At 37.1% G+C, this 22,583-nt stretch overlaps 1 protein-coding gene across 3 annotated transcripts in view; it reads left to right on the top strand.

The window, feature by feature from the left end:
- LOC149191433 (protein BCCIP homolog) overlaps positions 1-22,583 on the top strand; it is a 167,349-nt gene that overhangs the window by 79,065 nt on the left and 65,701 nt on the right. For all 3 annotated transcript variants that reach the window (XM_089404273.1, XM_089404271.1, XM_089404272.1), the window contains exons 4-7: positions 11,286-11,495; positions 11,670-11,780; positions 12,061-12,153; positions 12,263-12,319. In XM_089404273.1, the coding sequence (XP_089260399.1) occupies positions 11,286-11,495; positions 11,670-11,780; positions 12,061-12,153; positions 12,263-12,319 (471 nt within the window). The remainder of the gene's footprint in view (positions 1-11,285; positions 11,496-11,669; positions 11,781-12,060; positions 12,154-12,262; positions 12,320-22,583) is intronic.

The raw sequence follows: 22,583 nt of genomic DNA, 5'->3' as shown, positions 1-22,583 counted from the left end.
CTGGAGACAAATATTATGCGACGAGTGGGATGGGTTCTTGGTGGACAGTGGTAAATAAGCTCATCAAAGACAACTTCCTTTGTTCAATCACCTTGTTGGTGGAACTATTATATAGGTGATATACCTTGGACATTCACTGTAGCCCACTGGGGTGCAGTGTTGACTTGTGGGTTGCAACATGCATCACTTTTCTTTGGGAATATGGGCCCATGCGTGTGATCCAAGGTGAAAAGCTGAAGGTTTGTAACCATAACTGTTTCCAAAATTAGTCATATGACGAACATCTCAAGTCAGTATCTGTTTGATGAGGGATTGACTTTTGGCAAACAATGCCATGAGTTTTGAGAAATGGATGAAATTATCTTTGAAATATCCTTCTCCATTATCAATCCTGATAGATTTGGTCTTGTAATTGTTGCAATTTTCCAAAAAGGATTTAAATTCCTTGAATTTCTCAAAGGCTTCATCTTTGGATTGAATAGTATATATCCGAACAAGGGAGAAATCATGAATAAAGGTAAGGTGATCTTTGGCCTTATCAAGTGAAGGAATGGTCATAAGTCCAAAAATATCACTCTGAACCAGCTCAAGGGAGTGAGAGTTTTGCCTTGCTAAGTCTTGAGGAAAGGATTCATGATGGTGTTCTCCTAGCATATATCCTTCATAGACACCATTAGGTGGTTTAATCTGTTGAAGGGCTTCTACTATCCTTAAATGGCTCATGTGATGCAAGGTCCCAAAATTGGTATGACCCAAACTTTGATACCATATTTTGCCCTTGTCATCAATATTGGCCATCATTGTAGTGAATCCGCTTTGTTTTGAAGGGGGTGAAGGTTTCCCAAACTTATATGTATGGATTCATCACAATAGCCGGAAGCAACAACTTTAAAACCATATTTATGTCCTTTATAACCCATTGATCTGGCCAAACCTCCACCTTTTTGTTGGTGTGAGTGATATAATTATAATATATAGAAAGTAGATTTGGTCCTATTCCGAGAACATGAAGAGCTTTTCCAAATGGGGTGTTGCTGAGAAAGATATTGCCTCATCCAGAGACTAGTAGGGATGAGTTATCATGAATAATAATTTCCTCTCCTTTATATTTCTGTTGATAGTTGGAGAGTAAGTGCTGGTGTTTTGTCCTTATGCCTAATGGCTCCAGAATTGGCAACCTATTCTTGTGAAGAATTGGAGGACCAATATGCACTGTGAGGGTCCATCAGACATTGCTGCCTTTAGGGACTGAGATAATTAATTATGATATACTTTGAAAACTGAACTCAGAAATTTTGGGAGAAGAGAAGGGTGCATGCGCTGCCCTAGAAGGAAAATACTTTTTTAAGCTTGCTGAGAAGTCAATAAGAAAAGAAAAAACAGGAGGGCACTAGAGGAGAAAAGGGTTTAAACCCCTAAGAACAGATTGATGTCCTCAAAGAAGCCCTGAAAAATCCTAGCTGATACCCCTGAAACAGATGTAAAACAGGACTTGATACAGTAGGAAGATAATAGATTTATGGTGAGCACTAGCCTTGATACCATGTTGATTTGAGGTCATCAGGAGATAATAGATCTACAGTGAACACTTTAACAAATGCTAATGCAGTCAAGTAATCATGACAGGCTTATAACAAAATTTAATACAGATCACAAGAGAGATTACTCATACCATTGTGCACCCAAAAGAGATCAACCAGAACCATGAACAATTTCCATGAGAATAGCGAACCTTTTAGGAGTGCCCTTAGGCAAAGAATGGAGAATATTTTCACATAATGAGTTGATGCAAATGACGAGTGTAACCTTGTATTTATAGACATCCATTAGGGTTAGGGTGCTAGTGCCAAGGGGGTGACTAGGCTGACCTAGAGAGTCATAGAAAGATGTAGTAAATGGATAGATAGATACGCATGTGTGGGCTCCATAAAGCTATTAATATATCAATACGATGGATTGGCATGTGGCCTCAAGTGAACGTTAGCCACATGATTTCAACAAAAAATGACTAGAATGAAGGGTTGTTTAAAGAGATAATCAACAAACTAGATGGGCTTGTTGTTGCACAAAGTGTCTAGGCACCGCGACAATGCTGAGAGTAAGGGCTGTCACTCTAATACTTACTCACTCCGTTTAGACTGTCTCCTAGACAAGTCAAGGGGGGTAGTCCCTGGGGTGAATGAATGAGGATAGCCTGTGAAACACAGGCTCTAGGAGACTTGAAGATGGACAACTTGATGAATTTAGAACAAATCTTGGTCAACTGAGATGAATAGATTAAACACAAGACACAACCACATGATAGAAATGATTATAGACCAGTGCCTTAATATTCGATTAACCATAGACTGAACAAAAACAAGATATCCCAAGTAATTTATATATGTGGCAAAGCGACGATCATGAACAATTAAGTATGAATGCTCAAACTGCAATATATCTAGCAATTAAATCCCATGAAAACTTATGGAAATTAAATGCTAAACAGTGGTTCTAGATTAAAAATGATTTTCTGCAAATAACCCAGATCTAGAATTAATTATCTTTCTCCTATCGCCAATAATTTTTAAAACATTAATCGCACTTGACAATAGAAAAATATGACCACAAAATTTAAAATCTTACACTTAACACAAAAGACACCAAGGAACTTTAGATTATAATTTTAATTGTTCCTTAGGAAATTAATTTAATGTGGTAAATGAAGAGATTAAGTTTTTAATGTGATAAAAGTAAAATAAAAGGATTAATAAATCGAAATTTTAATGGGCCATGGGCCACATTAAAATTTTTAACGTATTAGCGCAAATCTTCTTTTAATTTAATTCTTTAGGAATCTCAAGTCACAAAAATGAAGATTTTTTTTTTTAAATATTTAAAATATTTAAATTTTTTTAGGTTTTTTAATGTTTTAGATTTTTAGTTTTTTAGAATTTTTTTATGTTTTTCAAATGAGAATAGAAAAGAAAAATCAAAACACATTTTAAAATCATAAATAAAAATAAAAAGATGTAAACTAAAAACAAATCAAATATAATAAAACCAAATTGAAAGTCAACCAAGACAAAAACAATTGATTTAAACGTGAAACCAAAACCTAACTAAAAAAAATAAACAAACAAAGAAATGAAATTTCAAAAACTAACCCTAAGCATACATAAAATACAAATGAAATGAATAAAAGAAAAGTCGAATGCTTTGTTTGTTGGTTGTGCGTGTACGATGGTAGGAGAAGGATACGCAGAGGAGAGCGAGGAAGGGAGCCGTAGATGGCAGTGAGGAGGGTTCGATGACAACAGGAGAGGGAAAACAAGGATAACAGTGAGGGCTTGCAGGGTTGCAGGCGGAGGAATGGAAATCGCAGGGAAGAGGAGAACGTAGGTGGGGATGGATGCAGGTCGAGAGGGAAAGTATGGCCACGGGAGGAGCGATGAGGACGCTGCAAGGAAAAGGACTTGGGTAGCAAGGGAAAAGGACTGTGGTTTTGAAGCAATAATTGGGAGGAGGTAACGTGGAGGGAGAAACTGCAATGGGATGGCGATGAAGCTTGAGATGCAATCAACAAATAAAAAGAACACAAACAGAACAAGGACTGCGGGAGTGCTGCAGGGAAGAGGAGAGGGCGCAGCAGATGGAAAAGACACGGATAGACAGCGTGAGGGGTTTGCAGATGAGCAAGGGTTAATGCCGCGGTTGAATGAGATGAGGGTTTCTTGTAGTTTTAATGGAGAATGTAGGCAGCAGCAAGGGCTGTGGGCCTTCCTAAAAAAATTTCGAAATTTTTGTAGTAAGAAGAATAAAAAGAACCTAGGGAGCATTTCTAGGCAGCCAACGGTGGCCTCAAGAAACCTAAAATAAACCCAAAAAATCGAATTCCATGTCAAGATATTTTTTATGCTTCTGATTTAGCCTTGAAACCTTCATGAAAAATTTCCAGATCTAAGAATTTTGGAACCCTTGGATTGCAAAAAAAAATAAAAAATTTGAATAATATTCTTGCAAAATTATGTTGATAAACCCCAGAGATCCAGATAGAGTTTCCAAAGGCGAAACCGGAAAGTTAGTGGATGGAGGTAGATGGATATTCAGGGAGGGCTCCTTGTTTGGGATTAAATGAATGAATAAGTGGAGTCGCCACCCAAACAAGTAAACACCCGGAATGTCCAGGTGTAGAAAGTGAAGATGAAAGGATTAGATGAGAGAGATGACGAGAGCTAGGATGGTGAGAAATGAAGAGACGAAATGACACCAGGAAAATGATATGAAATGCCGTAAATCCAAGGCTTAATAAATTGGTCCCCGGTGGCAACGCCAAGAAGTGTTGGCTTTGCCGGCTCAAATGAGAGATGAGAAATGAAAAGAATGATGGGGAAATGTCATTGCCGGGGATAGAGTTTTTCTGTCTTTGGTCCTCACGACATTTTCTAATCATCTCATCTTTTCCGCCATTCATTAACCCGTCAAGCGGCACAACATTTTGGGCGCCGTTGCCAACGACATTTTATTCTCGGTGTTTCAACGACATTTCCTCATCATTCTTCTCATTTCTCATCTCTCATTCGAGCCGGCAAAGCCAACACTTCTTGGTGTTGCTATCGAGGACCAATTTATTAGGCCTTGGCTTTACGACATTTCATATCATTTTCCCGGCGTCATTTTGTCTCTTCATTTTTCACCATCCTAGCTCTCGTCATCTCTCTCATCTAATCCTTTCATCTTCACTTTCTACACTTGGACATTCCGGTTGGTTACCTATTTGGGTGGCGACTCCACTTATTCATTCATTTAATCCCAGACAAGGAGCCCTCCCTAAATATCCATCTACCTCCATCCACTAACTTTCCGGTTTCACCTTTGGAAACTTTGTGAGATATTCATGTTCAAGTGGCGACTCCACTTCTTCCATTTCTTACAAAATTTTCTGCTAGAAGCTCGCTTCTTGTAGATGTTTTCATGTTCTTGAGCAAGGATCTCTCTCTGATATCCATTTGGCCCATCTTTTACCAGTTAATCAAATCATCATGGATTATGACTTGTTTGCTCCTTGTGATTTTACTAATATTCAGGGAGCTCCGCATGGTTATCCTTCTTTTTTTGTGATGCCATCGATGAATTTCCTCCTTTTCAAGGTGACAATGCTTTTACTGCCGAAACTCACCTTTAGAATGTCAGCCTCTGTATAAGCAAGTGTCTCCCATATTCCAAATATGAAGATGTGAAGATGAAGATTTTCATTCTTACCTTATCTGGAGATGCTTTTGATTGGTATGTTAAGTTCCCTAATAACACTTTTGATTCTCTACAATCAATCATTGATGCCTTTGAAGATAAATATGGAGATAAAGACAAAGTCAAAGAAAAAGCTGAAGTAAAGAAAACTATAGAAGTTGAAAATGATTTCAAGGAGTTAATTCAAATGGTTAAAGACATACAGTTAAATTAGGCTCAAGTAAGCAAGAATGCAGAAGTTAATCATGCTCAACTTATTAAAGATATGGAACTTAATCAAGCAACATTAACAACTGATCATGCCAGGGAAATTAATTCTATGCAAAGCAAGTTATAAGCCTTAGAGGAAAAGATGACGATCATGGAATTTAATCATTCATCAAGTGACTACCATGGAAGCAAGTTATGAAGAAGAAATAAGCTCGATTCAGAACAGATTGTCAACTATGGATGAAGAAATGACCATCATGAGATTCAGTTATAATAATCTGTTAGTTACCATGCAAGAAAATCATAAGAAAGAGATAAACTATATGCAAAACTGCTTCATGGGCATGAAAGCAAAGAATGATAAAATTATAAAGGACATGGAAGCTGGTCAAATATGTCTTCAGAATAGGTTATTGACCATGGAGGAAAACCATGCCAAGGAAGTCAATGCTATGAAGATGGAACACTCTAACCAGATGGATGCCATAACAATGGAAAAGATACATGTACATAAATTTTTAGCATCAGTCAGAGGATGAAAGAAATAAAGAAACGTTAACAGATCAAAGCCTCCCTGTCTGCTACAACAAGCTCCATCTTATTAAGAGGAGGTCATTTGTTCCATTGAAAAGTGGCTAATTGAAGGTGACCCAAATAAAATGGAAATTAATAAGAAACAGGTTGATGCTCACATGGTTGATCCACCGGTCATAACAAATCACGTTCATAAAGAAGTGCAAGTCACAGAAGTCTTGAACATTCCAAATTTTCCATACAAGTGTTTTTCGGATCAAGAAGGAAGTTGTATGCTGACCTCATCATCATCAACACCACAACCTGTCACAAAGAAAAAGCGCAAGAGAAAGAGAATGAGAAATGGTTTGATCCATCTGATGGCCGCGAGCAACTTGATTTTCGGATCGGAAAAAGTCCTACCATCTGCAAGATTGGACATGGCACATTTGAGGAACAGCCAATAGATTTACCTGAAAGTAGGCAAATGCTCAGTATGCACTATAAACGCATCTGATGCCATGGGGCATCTTTGTATTGTATTTCTAACCTTATATCCTGTTATTTCAGTATTTCATTTTGTAGTTAGATTTGTGTTTTTCATGTTATTAGGATAGTTAATAAATGAAGAGCTTATATCTTTCATGTGTGTAATGTTATATGATGATTTTTGGATGGACGCTACTTTTGTTATATTGTGTGTTGTGTGGATGCAGATTCTGGATTTTCACATTCCCTCGGTGCAACAACGTGTTCCCAAGTAGAGTTAGATGTTGACCACTACATGTCAACGACCCATAGCAGTACACCCCCTTTTTTCACAAAAAGGATAGCGCTTGATCAATGTGTTCGTGCCGTACAACTATCATCATCAGCTTCACTTCCAAGATGTTATGAAAACCCTTTCTGCATGTGTATAATGTAAATAATCTCAACAAATCCGTGTCATGTATGTAACGACTTAGGAAAACCTACTTTTCTAGTGACGATCTCCATTCTAGGAGGTTTTTTGTTTCACTGCTCCATTTTCGGATGGTCGGCAGAGTTTTCCTACAGTCTTACCCCAAAGCTGGAATGGATTTTGTCGCTAGGATCTTAGGTGAGTCCTAGTGTTCTAGATTGAGTCTATGTAAAAGTAATTTGGGAATAATCCTAACTATTTGGTTAGGTTATTTTATTACAAATTGCTTGGTTTGCTGGATTATATTTGTGTCGCAAAAGTGGGTAGTTTGTGAGGGTCTATTACAAATGGGTTTTCCCTCTTATGATGTAAAAAATATGAAAATCATGATGTAAAGTGTCTTGAGGGTTGGAAAAATAATTTATCCCCTCATAGGTTAATTAATTAAATTTTCTGGCAAAAAATTAATTAAAATCCTAAGCCAGAAATTTAATTAATTCTAGGTCCTAGGTAAATTTAAATTCTCCAAAGGCAAAATTCATCGGTTCTTAAAAATTGGATTTTAAAAAGGTCCTGGGCTAAGTTGCAGGAAACGTGGCCCTAGGGGTCGTTTCCCCAGGGGAAACGAAACGAAACGCGTTTCCCCGTACCGTACGGCCTGGAAACGCGTTTCCGGCTATACGACCACGTTTCCCGAAACGGAAACGTGGCTATACGGCCAGAAACGCATTTCCAGGCTGTACGGGCCACGTTTCCCCAAAAAAACAGTTTTTTTTTAATTTTTGTTTTTTTTTTAAATTTGTTTTTAAATTTTTTTAGGGTTTCCAGGATGTTCTAGAAACCTATTCTAAAGTTATAAAAGAGCAGTTTGTCTCATTCTCTCATCACACTATTCAGCAAGTCGTTTCTCTTGGAGACTGGCAGTTGTTTCAGCTAGGGTGTTTTGAGCAGTGAGCAAAGTAGATATATATATATATATATATATATATATATATATATATTCGAGTTTCCCCGTTTCCAAAATTTGGGGAGGTCGCGTTTCGTATCGCTTCCCGTTTCGTGCAACTTAGGTCCTGGGACTAAGGTAAATTAATTATTTTGCCAAATTTTAAACCTTTGATCCTTGGGGTTAAGTCAAAGTCAAAATTTTGGGGAAATTAACTCAAAAATTTAATTTTTGAGTTAATTAAAATGCATTTAATTGAAAATTTCGAATTTCCCCAAATATTTAAATATTTCGATGGATGAGATTAAAATGAATTTTAATCCTCATCAACGATCGAGATTGTTTTGTCGAGGATCACTCGAACTAGCTGTTGGAGAATTAGGAAGTCATTTGTCAGTTGATGGATCCGACCTTTGAGTCGTGTGCTTAGCAAGAAGCTCTTGTGTAATCTTTTTTTTGGATAATAAAGAAAGACTTTGGGGTTAAGTTTTGCTGGTGTTACTCTTCATGGGAATACTGTAAGATGTGTTGTTTTCATGCATAATTTTTTCTAAATCCATTGATGATAGCTTCTAAAGAGTGATTTGAGTATAGGTATCTTGCTCAGTTGTTGGGGTTTGAATAATAATCTAAATTTTGAACGTAATAGCAGGTATCTCTATTTGTCTGAGTTTTATTATTATTTTCTCGCTCTATTTTTAATGGCTGGATTGAGTTTTGCAGGGAAATCTTGATTTTAGATCCTCGGGCGTTAGGGGAAGTTTTCAGTTGGACCAGCCAACTCCCGATCCGTGTTTTCTGAGGAGCCCAGTAAAATTAATCCCGGGCTTATCATAAGATTTTTTGTTGGTGATGCACGAAGGGTTTCGAGTTAGCACCTCCTTAAAATTTAAAAATTTAATTTTTATGTGGGAAATTGATAGATCTGGTTGTTGAGAGCCTTAGATTATCAGATCTGGGAGCGGAGTTGGACTCATACTCCTCAGATCTGATAGATCTACCATTCTTGTGCATAGATTTGTAAATTATTTTTGGTTTTTTGACTTGGGTTTTTCTGGGTTTTAGTTTTTTATCATTGTACATATCGTTTGGGTGTTTTCTTGTTGTCGTGCAGCTACAAATCTAAGGTGGAAATTTGTGTAGAGTCCAGATCTAGGCCCTGGAGGGTAAGATCTGGATCTCTGGGGCTTATCAACATAATTTTGCAGGAATATTATTCATTTTTTTTTAACCCCAAAGTCTGTGTTTATTATCTAGAAAAAAGATTACACCAGAGCTTCTCGCTAAGCACATGACTCAAAGATCGGATCCATCGACTGACAAATGACCTCCTATTTAAAGATAAATCCTCTAACGGCTAGTTCAAGTGATCCTCGTCAAAATAATCTCGACTGTTGATGAAGATTAAAATTTCTTTTTATCTCATCCGTCGAAATATTTAAATATTTGGGTAAATTCGATTTTTTCCATTAAATGCATTTTAATTAACCAAAAAATAATTTTTTTGAGTTAATTTCCCCAAAAATTTGACTTTGACTTAACCCCCAGGGATCAAAGATTTAAAATTTGGCAAAATAATTAATTTACCTTAGTCCTGGGAACTTTTAAGATTTAATTTTTTAAGGGCCGATTAATTTTGCCTTTGGAGAATTTAAATTTACCTAAGACCTAGAATTAATTAAATTTTTGGCTTAGGATTTTAATTAATTTTTGGCCAGAAAATTTAATTAATTAACCGATGAGGGGATAAATTATTTTCCAACCCTCAAGACATTTTACATCATGATTTTCTTATTTTTTACATCATAAGGGGGAAACCCATTTGAAATAGACCCTCACAGACTACCCATTTATGCAACACAAACATAATCCAGTAGACCAAGCAATTTGTAATAAAATAACCTAACCAAATAGTTAGGATTATTCCCAAATTACTTTTATATAGACTCGATCTAGAACACTAGGATTCGCCTAAGATCCTAGCGACAAAATTCATTCCAGCTTTGGGGTAATACTGGTGGAAAACTCTGTTGACCATCCGAGAATGGATCGGTGAGACAAAAAACCTCATAAAATGGAGATTGTCATTAGAAAAGTAGGTTTACCTAGGTCGTTACATACATGACATGGATCTGCTGAGATTATTTACATTATACACATGCAAAAAGGGTTTACATAACATCTTGGAAGTGAAGCTGATGATGATAGTTGTACAACATGAACAAATCGATCAGGCGCTATCCCTTTTGTGAAAAAAAGGGGTGTATTGCTATGGGTCGTTGACACGTAGTGGTCAACAAGGCTCATAGCTATGTCACTAAATTTTCGAACTCCAGCAAAACTAATGAGCCCATCAGACACAAATAACTGGAGAAGTCAAGATCAGATGAAGGTCTTCAATCAAGTCAAGATGGAATTATTAAAATATGATTGGAAGGACAATAGAGGGGCTAGGATTTGGGTATATATAAAATAGAAGGAATTTTCACATCAAATCCACCATCTTGGATGCATGAAAAGATGCTGTAATGAGTCATTTCATTTTCTAAGGGCATGGAAATTACTGGAGTTGGGATAACAATCAAGGTTACTTTGTTTAGAACCTTCCAAATTCTTGGTCAGTGAAGATTGTTTTTTTATAGTGTAACTTGAGTGTCAAATAACCCCATTTTAGTCCCTCATGGCTACAGTCAGAGTCCCTCTTTAAAGGGCTCTTTGATATTAGGGCACATTTACGATTTGTTTTTATATGTTCAAACTGTTTGGACACTAATGGCATATGTGGCAGTGTGATGTCATACAAGAGTAATTAATGACTCTATGAAGTGTTTAATACTCATATTATTTCTCTTTTTGCCAAGAAATTTGGAGTGTTTCACTTGTTTCATCTTGTTTTTAAATTAGCTTATAATATAGGCATTGTCTAAACATGCTACGTTTTAGATTTTTTATGCCGGAATCCGGCGAATTTGTTTTGGCCAAATCCTAATTTTTGTTGTTTAAAATGGGTTTTTGATTGCATATATGGATTCAGCACCCTCAAAAACCCCTGGGGCACTTGGATTGTGGAGAGTTTACAACTCAAACTTGTGATTCCAAGAAATCCCTACCTAATTTTGGACAAATTAGACAAGAAAATATGCTGGAAAATCCTCCAAAACGTAGAACAGATAGACTACGGGTATAATATATCCGTTTACTTCTGTTCATAGGAAATAAAGCAGGTGAATCTGAATTCTGGTACCTGTTGCAAGGGATGTGGGGAGTGGGGTTTTGGTGTTAATGACAGTGAAGTATAGAGAGTATGGTTGGTATAAGATCAGTTGCCAGTCTTGATTTAGACTTTGGTAGAACCTAGAATGCTTTCTTTATATTTACTCTGTTGATACAATGAAGTAGGCACCTGCATGTATGCATAAAGAGAAAATGAATATCATTTAATGTCAGGAATGCTTTTTTAAATTTGAGCTTTTCTTTATTTTACAGGATCAGCGCTGCATTATGGAACTTCGAGATTTTCTCCTTGATAAAAGTTCTGAAAAGGCTGAGGCTGTTCAGCTTAACGCACTTTGGGAAAAGCATCCTCATGATGTGGGTCTTTTGGTTTGTGAACGCGTGGTTAATCTTCCGTTTGAACTTATACCACCTCTTTATGATGGCCTTTTTGATGAAGTGTCATGGGCTGTAGAAGATGAGGTGTTTTGTTTGAAACATTCCTCTGTTGTCTTTATTTTTGTACTTTAAAATCTTGTTTACTCTCCATACATTTGGAAATAAATACCATGCTTGATTAATATTCAGTAGAGGAATTAGAAGTTATGAATGTAGATCGGGTGAAGAGCAATGCTTTCTCTGTTTTTTTGTACTCAGCCAACACAAGAATTGCGAGATTCCTTTCGGTTCAAACATTACCTACTGCTTACTAGAGTGTATCAAACGATACCAAAAGAATGCAGGGTGGCAAAGACACAAAAGAAAAAGGTAATTAGCTGCTATTTCTTTTAATAATGGGCATCATTGATAAAAGTGGCTTTGGGATACATCCTCACTTTTGAATTGCTTATAGTTTGTAGGAGGTATCACAAGTGTTCTAGCATGCGTTCTTCTTTGTTATCTATTCCATTTTTAATTTCTCTAGCTTATGAATAAGTGTTCCATGGCTTAAATTTATGATGTTCTATAAGTGCTGGTTGAACATATCATAGTTGGTGCGTTATCATCAGTAAATTTGTTTCTTTTTGGTGTTGTATATAAATATTAGAGAAAGAAGGGCAGATTAAGAAACGGAGATGATCAAAACGATGACAAGGGTGAACTCATATATATTAAACCTGAGGATGAAATTTTTCATCAGGTATGTTGTGATGCATTGTAGAAATACATTGTCTCATCTATGCTGTTTTATGTATGTCTAATAAAACTGGAACACTGCTTATTCTTCTTTTTATGTCTGTCACGTGCAGCTAAGCTCCTGGTCCTTCACCTTTCCAGTTGGTGCGGATTATCTAGCTACACATGAGGTATTTTAGTTTGGTCGCATTCATTCATTATAATAAGAGGCATAGAAATAAGAAAACATTAGCATTATTCCATGTGCTGTACACCAGGAAGAATATGTGCATTCTACTATTTGGAAGAATATTGTGGTTTTAAGTTAGCTTTGGTCTGTTTCAAGCTTTGGCTGGTATTTGTAGTGGTACTGATTATCGCATGGAGGAAATATTTGTACTATGCATAACTGGTTTATCTTTGTTTTTAACTTGATTTCCAGCATATGCTAAATTAGGGCATACTGACTAGTTTTGAACATTATAGATCATAGTGCAAATATGGCCATGATAGCAAGGAAGGAAACAGCTTCTATTGATTAGATGACTATGTAAATAAGATAAAATAGGTGGCATGTAAATCAAAATTTTGCTATGACTGCTGCAAAAATGAAACAAGAATTAAAGAAATGTAAAAGTAACATGGGAAGAGCTCAATCAAGGGCCAGTTTATATCAGGATCAATGTCAAACCCAAAGATCATTTGAATATGGAGACATGATATGCCTAAGAGTCAAAGAAATTATCTTTTCATTCCCAGAAAACGTACAATTCTGACCACCTAATATTGTGGACCATTCAACACTCTAGGAAAAATAAATGCTTTTTCCTACAAAATACATTTACCAATAGAAATTGAAATTTATCGTGTCTTTGATTTAAGCTTCTTGAAAATGGCTGTCTAGATATGATAAGGTATTACTAAACCATGCCAATGTGGAAGAAATAGAACAAGAAGTACATGATCCATTAAGGATTTTAGACCAAACAAAAAGAAATTACACAATTGAGCTAAGTTGTATAGAATCAGTCTGAATTTGCATGCAGGTATGGATCTGCCAGATTTTTTAAATTACCAGGATTCGGATACGAGGAGACAACATATATATGTATGTGTTTCGTCAAAACAAAACATGAACCAGAAACATAGATAATTTAGATCTCGCAACAAATTTCACTCAAAATTGCTTGCTCAAACATTGAGATGCATACTGCAATGAGGAACTCAAATTTGTGTTTTAGAATGGGGAAGTGGCTATTTAATAGTCAAAAGTTAGGGTTTTATGGCTATGTTACTATTACCCACTAAAATGGATAACCCTATAGGAGAAAACTTTTTCTCCTACATTTGACAGCCAACAGCCGCTGACATTATGATTCACTTCTTAATAATGATATGCCATATGCCTTCGCCATCTACATCAGCCATGCACCTCTCACCACCCGACATTCCTCTTAAATAAAGGTGGGCTGCTACTCAATATGTACTTTGATCATTTTGCAATCAGATGCTTATAATTAATGTTTTGGGCATTTAGTACAGATAAAGGGGCGATCAAGATAATTGACCGATCTTGACTGTAATCTTGTTTTCTCACCTTACTAGGGGGAGTTAATCTTTAGCCCTAGTCTAGTGGGACCTCCCATGAGACCTTAGGGTTAATCGAGGGGCTTTACTTGGGAAAACCTGGATTGAAACAGTGTGTTGATTTTCCTTTTCACCATACTACACACTTTCCATGTCACATTATAATCCCTATATACCATCTCCATTATTTGGGTCTAACTTGTCTTTGGTTCATTGAGATTTGGCACCCTCTTGTCCACCTCTTTGAGTAGGGAAGAAAACATTGCCCTAGAGGTTGATGCAACGAAAAGAACGGAAATGCATAAAGTGGCCACAATGAAAGAAAAATAAAATAAAAAAGAAAAAGATGGTTGGAACATAAGTTACCACATGGGTAAAAACCTAGCATGAGCTCTACCCTCATCATTAGCCATCACTTGGTTCTTGAGCACTTGATGCTCTATCTCATCAAAAGGAACCCTTGCATGTCCCAACATTGATGAGCGATAAACTACCTCATCTTAAGAGATAAATTAAATGTTATATCATAAAGAGCAAGCTTTGATCCTTGAGCTATGCACTGTGGTCCGTAATACAAAGCATTATCAAAAAGAAGTAAAGGGTGCTTTAGAGGTTGAAAAAGAATGTGGACTCCCATTAGTTGGCGCCTTGACCATGGCACTTGGCCTTGAAGTCTCCCCCCTCCATTTCCGCTCACTTACACCAACACCTACTGATTGAAGGGATAACCTTGGAAATGCCACCCCCCCTTGGGGGCTGTAAGCACCTAATAGGTTTGACTATTAACCACCCCTACCAAGGTAGGGAACACCTTTACGAGACTTGGTCTAGTTAGATATTGGAAGGTGATCCCAATTTGAAGTATTATTTATGCTCTTTACATACAATTTTGGTCCACTTAGATGCATTTATGATCTTGGTCTCTAATGAATTGTTGCTTTCACTTGAGTTTACGTTGGTCTTGCCAGGTTGCCCACAACAACACATGCCTTGAGGGCACCCACTCCAGCCTAGGCCCTATAGAGAGATTGATGACTTAGCAGATGTAGGTTGCCCACTTGCAACAGAGTGTTGGGAAGTATGATGACGTAAGGAATTAGTATACATCCCAGAGTACCCCAGGACCCAGGACACTCATCTTCTTTTGCCTAGCACAGAGGACTCTTGATGATTGCACCATTGGACCCAACATGCCCTTAGGCATGCCTTGACACTACTTGATGGGCAAGCCATGATTCAAAGCCCAGATGAGGGTGGTCATCCTTAGGATGATTGAGGAGGGATTGTTGCACTTGATGGAGCCCTGACACTGGAGAGAGCAGGCACTACGTTGATCATTAGAGACCCATGGAGATGACATGGGGGGTAACCTAGCTTGATTTGGGACCTTTGGAGCTGCTTTCATGTGTAATTGAGGATTGCTCCTCAAATGAAGGACGGTCATGATGCTTGGAGACACTTTCAACCTTCCTTTCATAGTTTTAAAACTCGGACTTAGATTTGGAACTGGCCGAGGGTCGACTCGGACTCAGACTCGGACTCGATATCGACTCGACCTAGTTGATTTCAATGACTCGGTCTTTGTAAAAATACATTAAATAATTTTTTTTAAAAGATTTTCATCCATGTTTCCAAACTCAAAGCATTAGAATATAGAAAGAAGAAAACATATGATCAAAGTATGCTCATGAATATATCTATTATATCAAAATGGCACCCAGTGCATTGTCCAATACATGTAATATATAAAGATTAGAACAAAAACACATAACCAAGGAGGCTCTAAATGGCCTCTACAACAAAACATCACTAGTCACTATTGTTAGACAAGGCAACATCATCTGGGTCAGAGTTTGAATCAGATTCAGACGGGGAAACCCATGGCTCCTCCTCTTCATCAAGATCTCCAAATGCAACTGTAGAAGTAGTAACACTAGCACTAGATGCACACTGAGATAAACGAGCTATGCGCCTTCATTGTGGCTGTGTAGAGGAAGCACTTACATTTGGAGGACTTGGGGTTGGTACTAGTGGATCTGCATTTAACTGAATAGTTTGTAATGCATCCATCTCCAAATCAAAATCAACACCAATATCCTCATCAGGGTCAAACTTTGTTGGTTGAGTCTCCACTACCCAATCTGAGGATGGATCAATATCTTCCAACACAATGGGATTTGTATCAGGTCTTTTTTTCAGCAATTGGTTGCATCTTAGCTGGAGGTTGTATTGGACGAAGACTAGATCATTTAACCGTTTTTGTTCTAAACGATTTCTCTTCTTCATGTGAATCCTCTCAAAGACAGACTAATTGCGCTCACACTTAGAAGCACTGCAAGTTTGACTCAAAATACGGATTGCAAACTTCTGCAATTGAGGACATTGACTACCAAATGCCTCCCACCATTGTGCGGAAAAAAACATAGTTGTGTAATGAGTTAGTTCAACAAATTATATCCAGCTTTCAAATTATAAACAATTTAACAAAATAAGAATTTGAAAATTGAAATTGTTTACCTGGCTCATCTACTTTCCTTGCTAGGTTTTTTCCAAAGGTACCTGTGGCTCTACTGGAACAAGTGATCCTTTGGTGTATCTCCAGCTGCCCACTCTCATCAGGGACCATGTGCCCAAGGCACTCAACCAATCCATCTCTCACCTTCCAAATCAAATCTTCTCCCACCAGAGCTTTATAATGATACCTTGGGTTAAAAAAAAACCCAGCTGCATGTATAGGGCAATGGAGTTGATTGTTCCATATTTGATCAATGATTTCCCAAATGGGCCCATACTTAGCCACTCTATCCTTGTATGTTGCCTTTATTTGCTCCTTTGCTTGATCCATAGCCTCATAAATGAAACCCATAGCCAATCTTTCCCCATCCACCAACCACAACACCTTAACTAGTGGCTCAACAACTTTCACAATCTCTGTTGCCTTTTTCCAAAATATGTCTTCATTAACTTTCTTTCTTACATCTTTGCCATCCTGTTTGCGAGCCCATTGACATCCATTCCATTCATCACTGGAAAACATCCTCTGCAAGTTTTTATGTTGGGAAAGCATAGATTGCAATGTCAAAAAATGAGTTGCAAATCTAGTGATGGCAGGCCTAACAAGATCCTTACCCCCTGTGTTTTTCCTCATCAGGTTCAAAATCAATGAGTGATTGTAGATATACTTTATTATGCTTTTGGCATACTCTATAGTGTTTTTGATCCATTCTATTTTACCAACATCCTCAAGCATGAGGTCTATGCAATGTGCAACACATGGGATCCAAAAGATGGTTTTGTGTTTTTCCTCTAACATTTTACTAGCAAGAACATAGTTAGAGGCATTATCTATGATGATTTGAACAACATTAGCCACCCCCACCTCTTCAACAACTTGATTCAAAAGCTAAAACAACAAGTGTGCATCTTTCACCTTATCAGATGCATCAATTGATTTTAAAAACATGGTTCCTTGTGGGCAAAAAATAAGAAAATTTATAATGGTATGGTTCCTTTGATCAATCCATCCATCTGACATGATGGCACATCCTGTTTTCACCCATGAGCTTTTGAAATCTTTCAAATATTCCTCAATGGACAAACTCTTTTTGCAAAGGAGATTCCCTTAATTCATGCATAGTAGGGCCTTTGAAGCCCTCACCAACATCAAATATGGCATCACACATATGTTCATAATACAGTGAGCGAGCAACATTGAAGGGGATATCAACATCATACCACCATCTAGCTATGTAATCACATGCAGTTTCTCTCAATTCTTTCTTCCAATGGTCATCTAAAGTAGGCAGGATTTGATTTCTATTAGCTTGAGGACTATGTGCACTATCAGAGGGAGAGGAGGGTGTGAAATAAATTTTGATATCACCCTTCTTTTTAATTTTACCCTTACCTTTTTCTTGAATATACTCCAAAGAGGGAGGAACATAGCGAAAGGGGTTGGATGCATCAGTACAAGGGATAGATGAAGAGCCTTCATGATCAAAATTGGGGTTGGCAGCGATCATGTGTTTTAGACTCCTCTTTCTCCCTATTTCAACCTATATTCCTTTTTGCCTAGCTTTTCTTCCTCAAACTTCTCAAAATTTTTCTAGCAACTCCTTCCTAATTTCCCCAATCTACTTTGCTGGTGCTGCACATGGGACAATTTGGCCTCTAATACTAGCCAAGTGTTGTTTCAGCATGTGAATGCCCCCTCCACCTCCCTTAATTCTTTTATGACAAAATTTGCAATACATTTGATTGTCAATCATCTTAGCATATGCCCAAGCAACATTTTTCATTCTAGGAGCCATTTTTTGATATTTGGAATTGGAAATGAAAGGACAAAAGTCTGAAAATGAAAAGAAAAAAAAACAACTCTTCATTTCTTCTAGAAAAATTACTCTTTTCAATTTCCATATCTACAAAAAAAAACAAGGGCAAATTTGAGAAGTGAAAAAAAAACTTGTAGCCTCCTCAATGTTGCTCTAATGATTGCCCAAGAACCTCCTCACTGCTGCTCCAAAAACCAACTCCAACTCTTCACAAACTCCTCACAAATGCTCACACAAATGCAATGAGATAGTTGTGATGAAATGTGAGGGTGTTGGGTCACTTTTATAGGCTTGGGAGAGGGGTAGAGGCATTAGGGAAAAAAAACCAAAAAAAGAAACCCAACTTTGAGTTTGCCTTGCCGCCATTTTTTCCTGCTGCCCAAGCTGGCCGGTTTAAGATGGGCTCGACTGAGCCAACTGGTCCGTTACTGAACTGGCTGCCAGACCGATTTTTTGGTCAAGCTGGCCTAGGCAGGGCTTTGGCTTAGTCTACCAGGCCAAATCCGAGTTAGACCGACCTGGTTTTAAGACTATGCGTTTCACCATGACAAAACATTTGGAGCCAAAAATGGTCATGATGTCATCATATTAAAGGCTCACGACTCACACCTGTGGGTCTATTTTGGCATTATTTAATGTTTGAGCTAGTGGGTTAGCTTGTAACCCAAGTTTTACTTTATGTTTACTCATTATCAAACTTGTTTAGGGGCTTTTAAAGATTAAATGGAGTGATAGACCTCATATTTATAGAGGAACACTCCATTTCTTTTTAGCATCATCACTAGTGGATTAATTCAACCTCTTCTAGAGATTTGGCCTAGCTCTGGTACCTTGGTGCTCTTGTGGAGATGTGATCTTTGTGGATTTTTTCTATTGGAAACTAGTCCTTGTTGTGGAGACATCATTCATTTTGGGATAAAGTAAGATTGTTCATTGATTTCTTGTGAGTACTTTTCTTATTGAATATCTTTTATGGTTATTTTATGTAATGTATTTTGCTAGGGTTTCTATATTCCATGTCTAAATGCTTATCTTTATATGGAATTATTGGTGAAAATATTGCATGCTTTAATTAAGAATATTTAACTTCCCTTGAGAACCTCCTAGAGAGCTTTTCTCTTGTTTTTATCCTAAGTTACCAGGAGACGGATACGGATCCAGATCTGGATCCGGATACAGATATGGATCTGTTGGATTTTTGAAAAGCCAGGATCAGAATACGGCGAGGATATGGCAAGTACAAAAATATATAATAATATTTTTTGAAATTTTAAAATGTACATTTGATGTTTAAAATCAAAACCATTCATGAATCACAACATTAGAACTAAAATTATTAGACAATTTATGAATCTAAACACTGAAATGATGCATCTTGCCTCATACAAAGATGATAGTAGTAAAAACAAAATGAATGTTTCATCAATGATCACTTTATTAATATGATAATATAGAGTAGGTGTGTCTACAAATCATGAAATGGGTCTACATCATCATCATCTACATATTGCAACTCTACATCATGAATAGACGATTGTGCGCCAGGAATGTTAGAAGTTGTTGCAGAAGTAGGAAGTGGTTGTGTAGCATCCTCAAGTAGATTAAGGTGAGTCATGGCATTCAATGTCATGTTCAAGTCAGATATCTCAGGTTCCACATCCCACATCCTATTTGGACCTTTTTTATACTCTGAAGTAGAATGTGATAGAAGGCGAAGGTTGGAATGGACATATACAAGATCCTCAGCCTTCGCTGCTCCCAATCTGTTTCTCTTTACTGAATGGATGAAGCCATATGTACTCCAGTTCCTCTCAGCTGATGAGGAACTGGCAACCTGTGATAACAACCTTGTGGCTAGGGTTGAGAGATAAGTGCTATCTCCACCATGGAAGCCCCACCAAGTAATAGGATCCATATGCCCCCGATCATCCATGGGTATTGGATTTGAAAAGATCCCAGTGGATTGTACAAATGCTCCAAATTCCTCACGTACATCCTTTGCAATTCCAACTTCCCTATAGATTTTCCTCAAAGCTGTCTTATATCCCTGTACCACTTCAGAATCTCTGTTTGGTGCTGCTCTACTAGGTAAAGACAATATGTTGGAATGGTAATATTTGGGGTGTAGAGCATACGCCAAAAGGTGTAATGGCGTGGTCATTTTGTTCCACCTTTTTGTAACTATGTCTTTCACTTCATTGTAAAATACTAAAAAAGGGGTCATGCTCACTTGCCTTGATAATTTCCCGTATTTTCTCCAACATACTATCTATGTTTTCATAGACTTCCCCCAAGCAAGGCATATCTGTGTCAAATGCCCTAATCATGGTTAGAATTGGTTCTGTGAACTGCAAAAGGTATTGGACCTTGTCCCACCATGCATCATCAAGAATGATATACTTTATTCTTTGTCCTCTATCAGAAGTTGAAGTCCTCCATGATTCCCAAAGAGGGTCAATGACCATTGCCTGTAATGCTTGTCTGACCTCCAAAAGCCTCTTTATGACTAAAGTGTGGGAAGCAAAACGAGTTTCGGCAACCTACATAAACATATTGAAAAGTAAAATCTTAAATCAGACATAAAATAAATTGAACATTAAAATTGAGAACTCATAATGCATAACATTGATTAAAATTGGAGTACCTTTAGTAGCTCCAACTTTGCAAAACTCTGATATATGGCTTGGGACATTGAGTGATTGGTGATAAACATTTGGATCTCCTTTGATGCTACATATATTTCATTGATCCACTCAATTTCACCAATCTTGGCTAGCATAAGGTTCAATGAATGCACTGCACATGGAGTCCAAAATATGTGATTGTATTGACCCTCCACAATCAGGCCCGTTGCTCTACAAACCTTTGCATTGTCTGTGATAACTTGGACAACATTTTGTGACCCCACACTTTCTATTGCATCAATAAGAATTGTCGAGATGAACGTTGCATCTTTTTCCACTCCACTGCAATCAATGGCCTTCAAAAACATTGCTCCTTGGGGACAAATTGCAATAACATTAATTAAAGGGTGATTTCTTTGGTCTCTCCATCCATCAGAAACAATGGACACCCCTGTTTCTGCCCATGTATCACAGATTGATTGTAATTGTCTATCCACAAATTTTCTTTCTGATGTTAATAAAGTGGTGCGTACCTTTTCATACCCGGGGCTCTTGTATCCTTTTGGTGCTTCATTAACTGCTTTAATCATTTGTTGCCAATAAGGAGAGACACCAAATTGAATGCTAGTCCATTTGCATAGATGCAACGAGCAACATGCTTATCTGCAACTTCTCTACCTTGGTTATTGAATGCTGCTTCAAGAGGTCCTAGAGTAGGCCCTTTATTACTTGTGAGCGCTGGTGTAGATGGCAATGAAGACTTGGTTGTAGAGGCTTGCCCAGGGAGTTTTCCCTTGCTGAATTTCCTATCAACAACATCTTGCAAAGATGCATAAAACTTAACTTTTGCAGGACTCAAACCTGTCCCAGGTTGGCCATTTGGACCATTTGGACCATTGCATACTAACACACCTGTGTTAGTTTGCCCAGTGAGATGGGCCTTCACCCTAGTGTATGAGCCATTTTGAATGCTATTGCATTCACTACATCTCCATTTGTACGAACCAGCGCCAGAGTTTTTGCCAAGAATTTCTACATACTGCCATAAAGGAGATCTTGGATCTTTATTGACATTTATTCCTTCACTAGATTCATGCTGTAATGGTTCCATGTTTATCACACCTGCGTTGATAACCAAATAAAATTAATAAAATTGTCATTCTCAAAACAAAATTCTAAATTGTTATTCCTAATATATTATTAATTTATTATATATAATTATAATATATATGCATGTTTAGGGCAAAATAAAATTACAAAAAAAATATAAAATTCTAAATTATTATTTTATAATAAATAATTTAAAATTTAAATAAATAAATAATATATATATATATATATACATAATTTAAAAACTAATAAATTAATAAATATTAATAAAAGAACAATACACATTGAATAATTGATATAATTATTAAAATAAAATTATAAACATAAAATATTTTTTTAATTTTTATTTTCAACTTACAAGTTACGGCTTTTAATTTTATTTATAACTTACAGGGTATATTAATATAACCTATGGCCCACGGGCCTAGGACTTTTAATTTTTATTTATAAAAAAAATATTTTAATTTTTAGCCATATAATCTATAACATATAAAAAAAATATTATAATTTTTACAGGTTATATTAATATAACTTACGGCCCACGGTCTGACGACTTTTAATATTTGTTTATAAAAAAAAATATTGTAATTCTTAACCATATAACATTTAACGCATAAAAAAAATATTATAATTTTTAACCATATAAATCTTACCGCCTGCAACTCTGCGGGCCGACCCAAGACGCCCACACCTGCTGCTTTGCCCGACCCACGACGCGCACGGAGAACTAGAGGCACACGACGTCCACGCCTGCTCCTTTGCCCGACCCACGACGCCCATGGAGAACTGGAGGATGGCTCGCC

This window comes from Pinus tabuliformis, chromosome 2_2 (assembly GCF_031772625.1).
Source record: "Pinus tabuliformis cultivar Carrire ecotype Pingquan chromosome 2_2, CPIR1, whole genome shotgun sequence".
Classification (NCBI taxonomy): domain Eukaryota; kingdom Viridiplantae; phylum Streptophyta; class Pinopsida; order Pinales; family Pinaceae; genus Pinus; species Pinus tabuliformis.
Note: the sequence above shows the minus strand (reverse complement) of the source record. Positions and strands in the feature narration are given on the sequence as shown.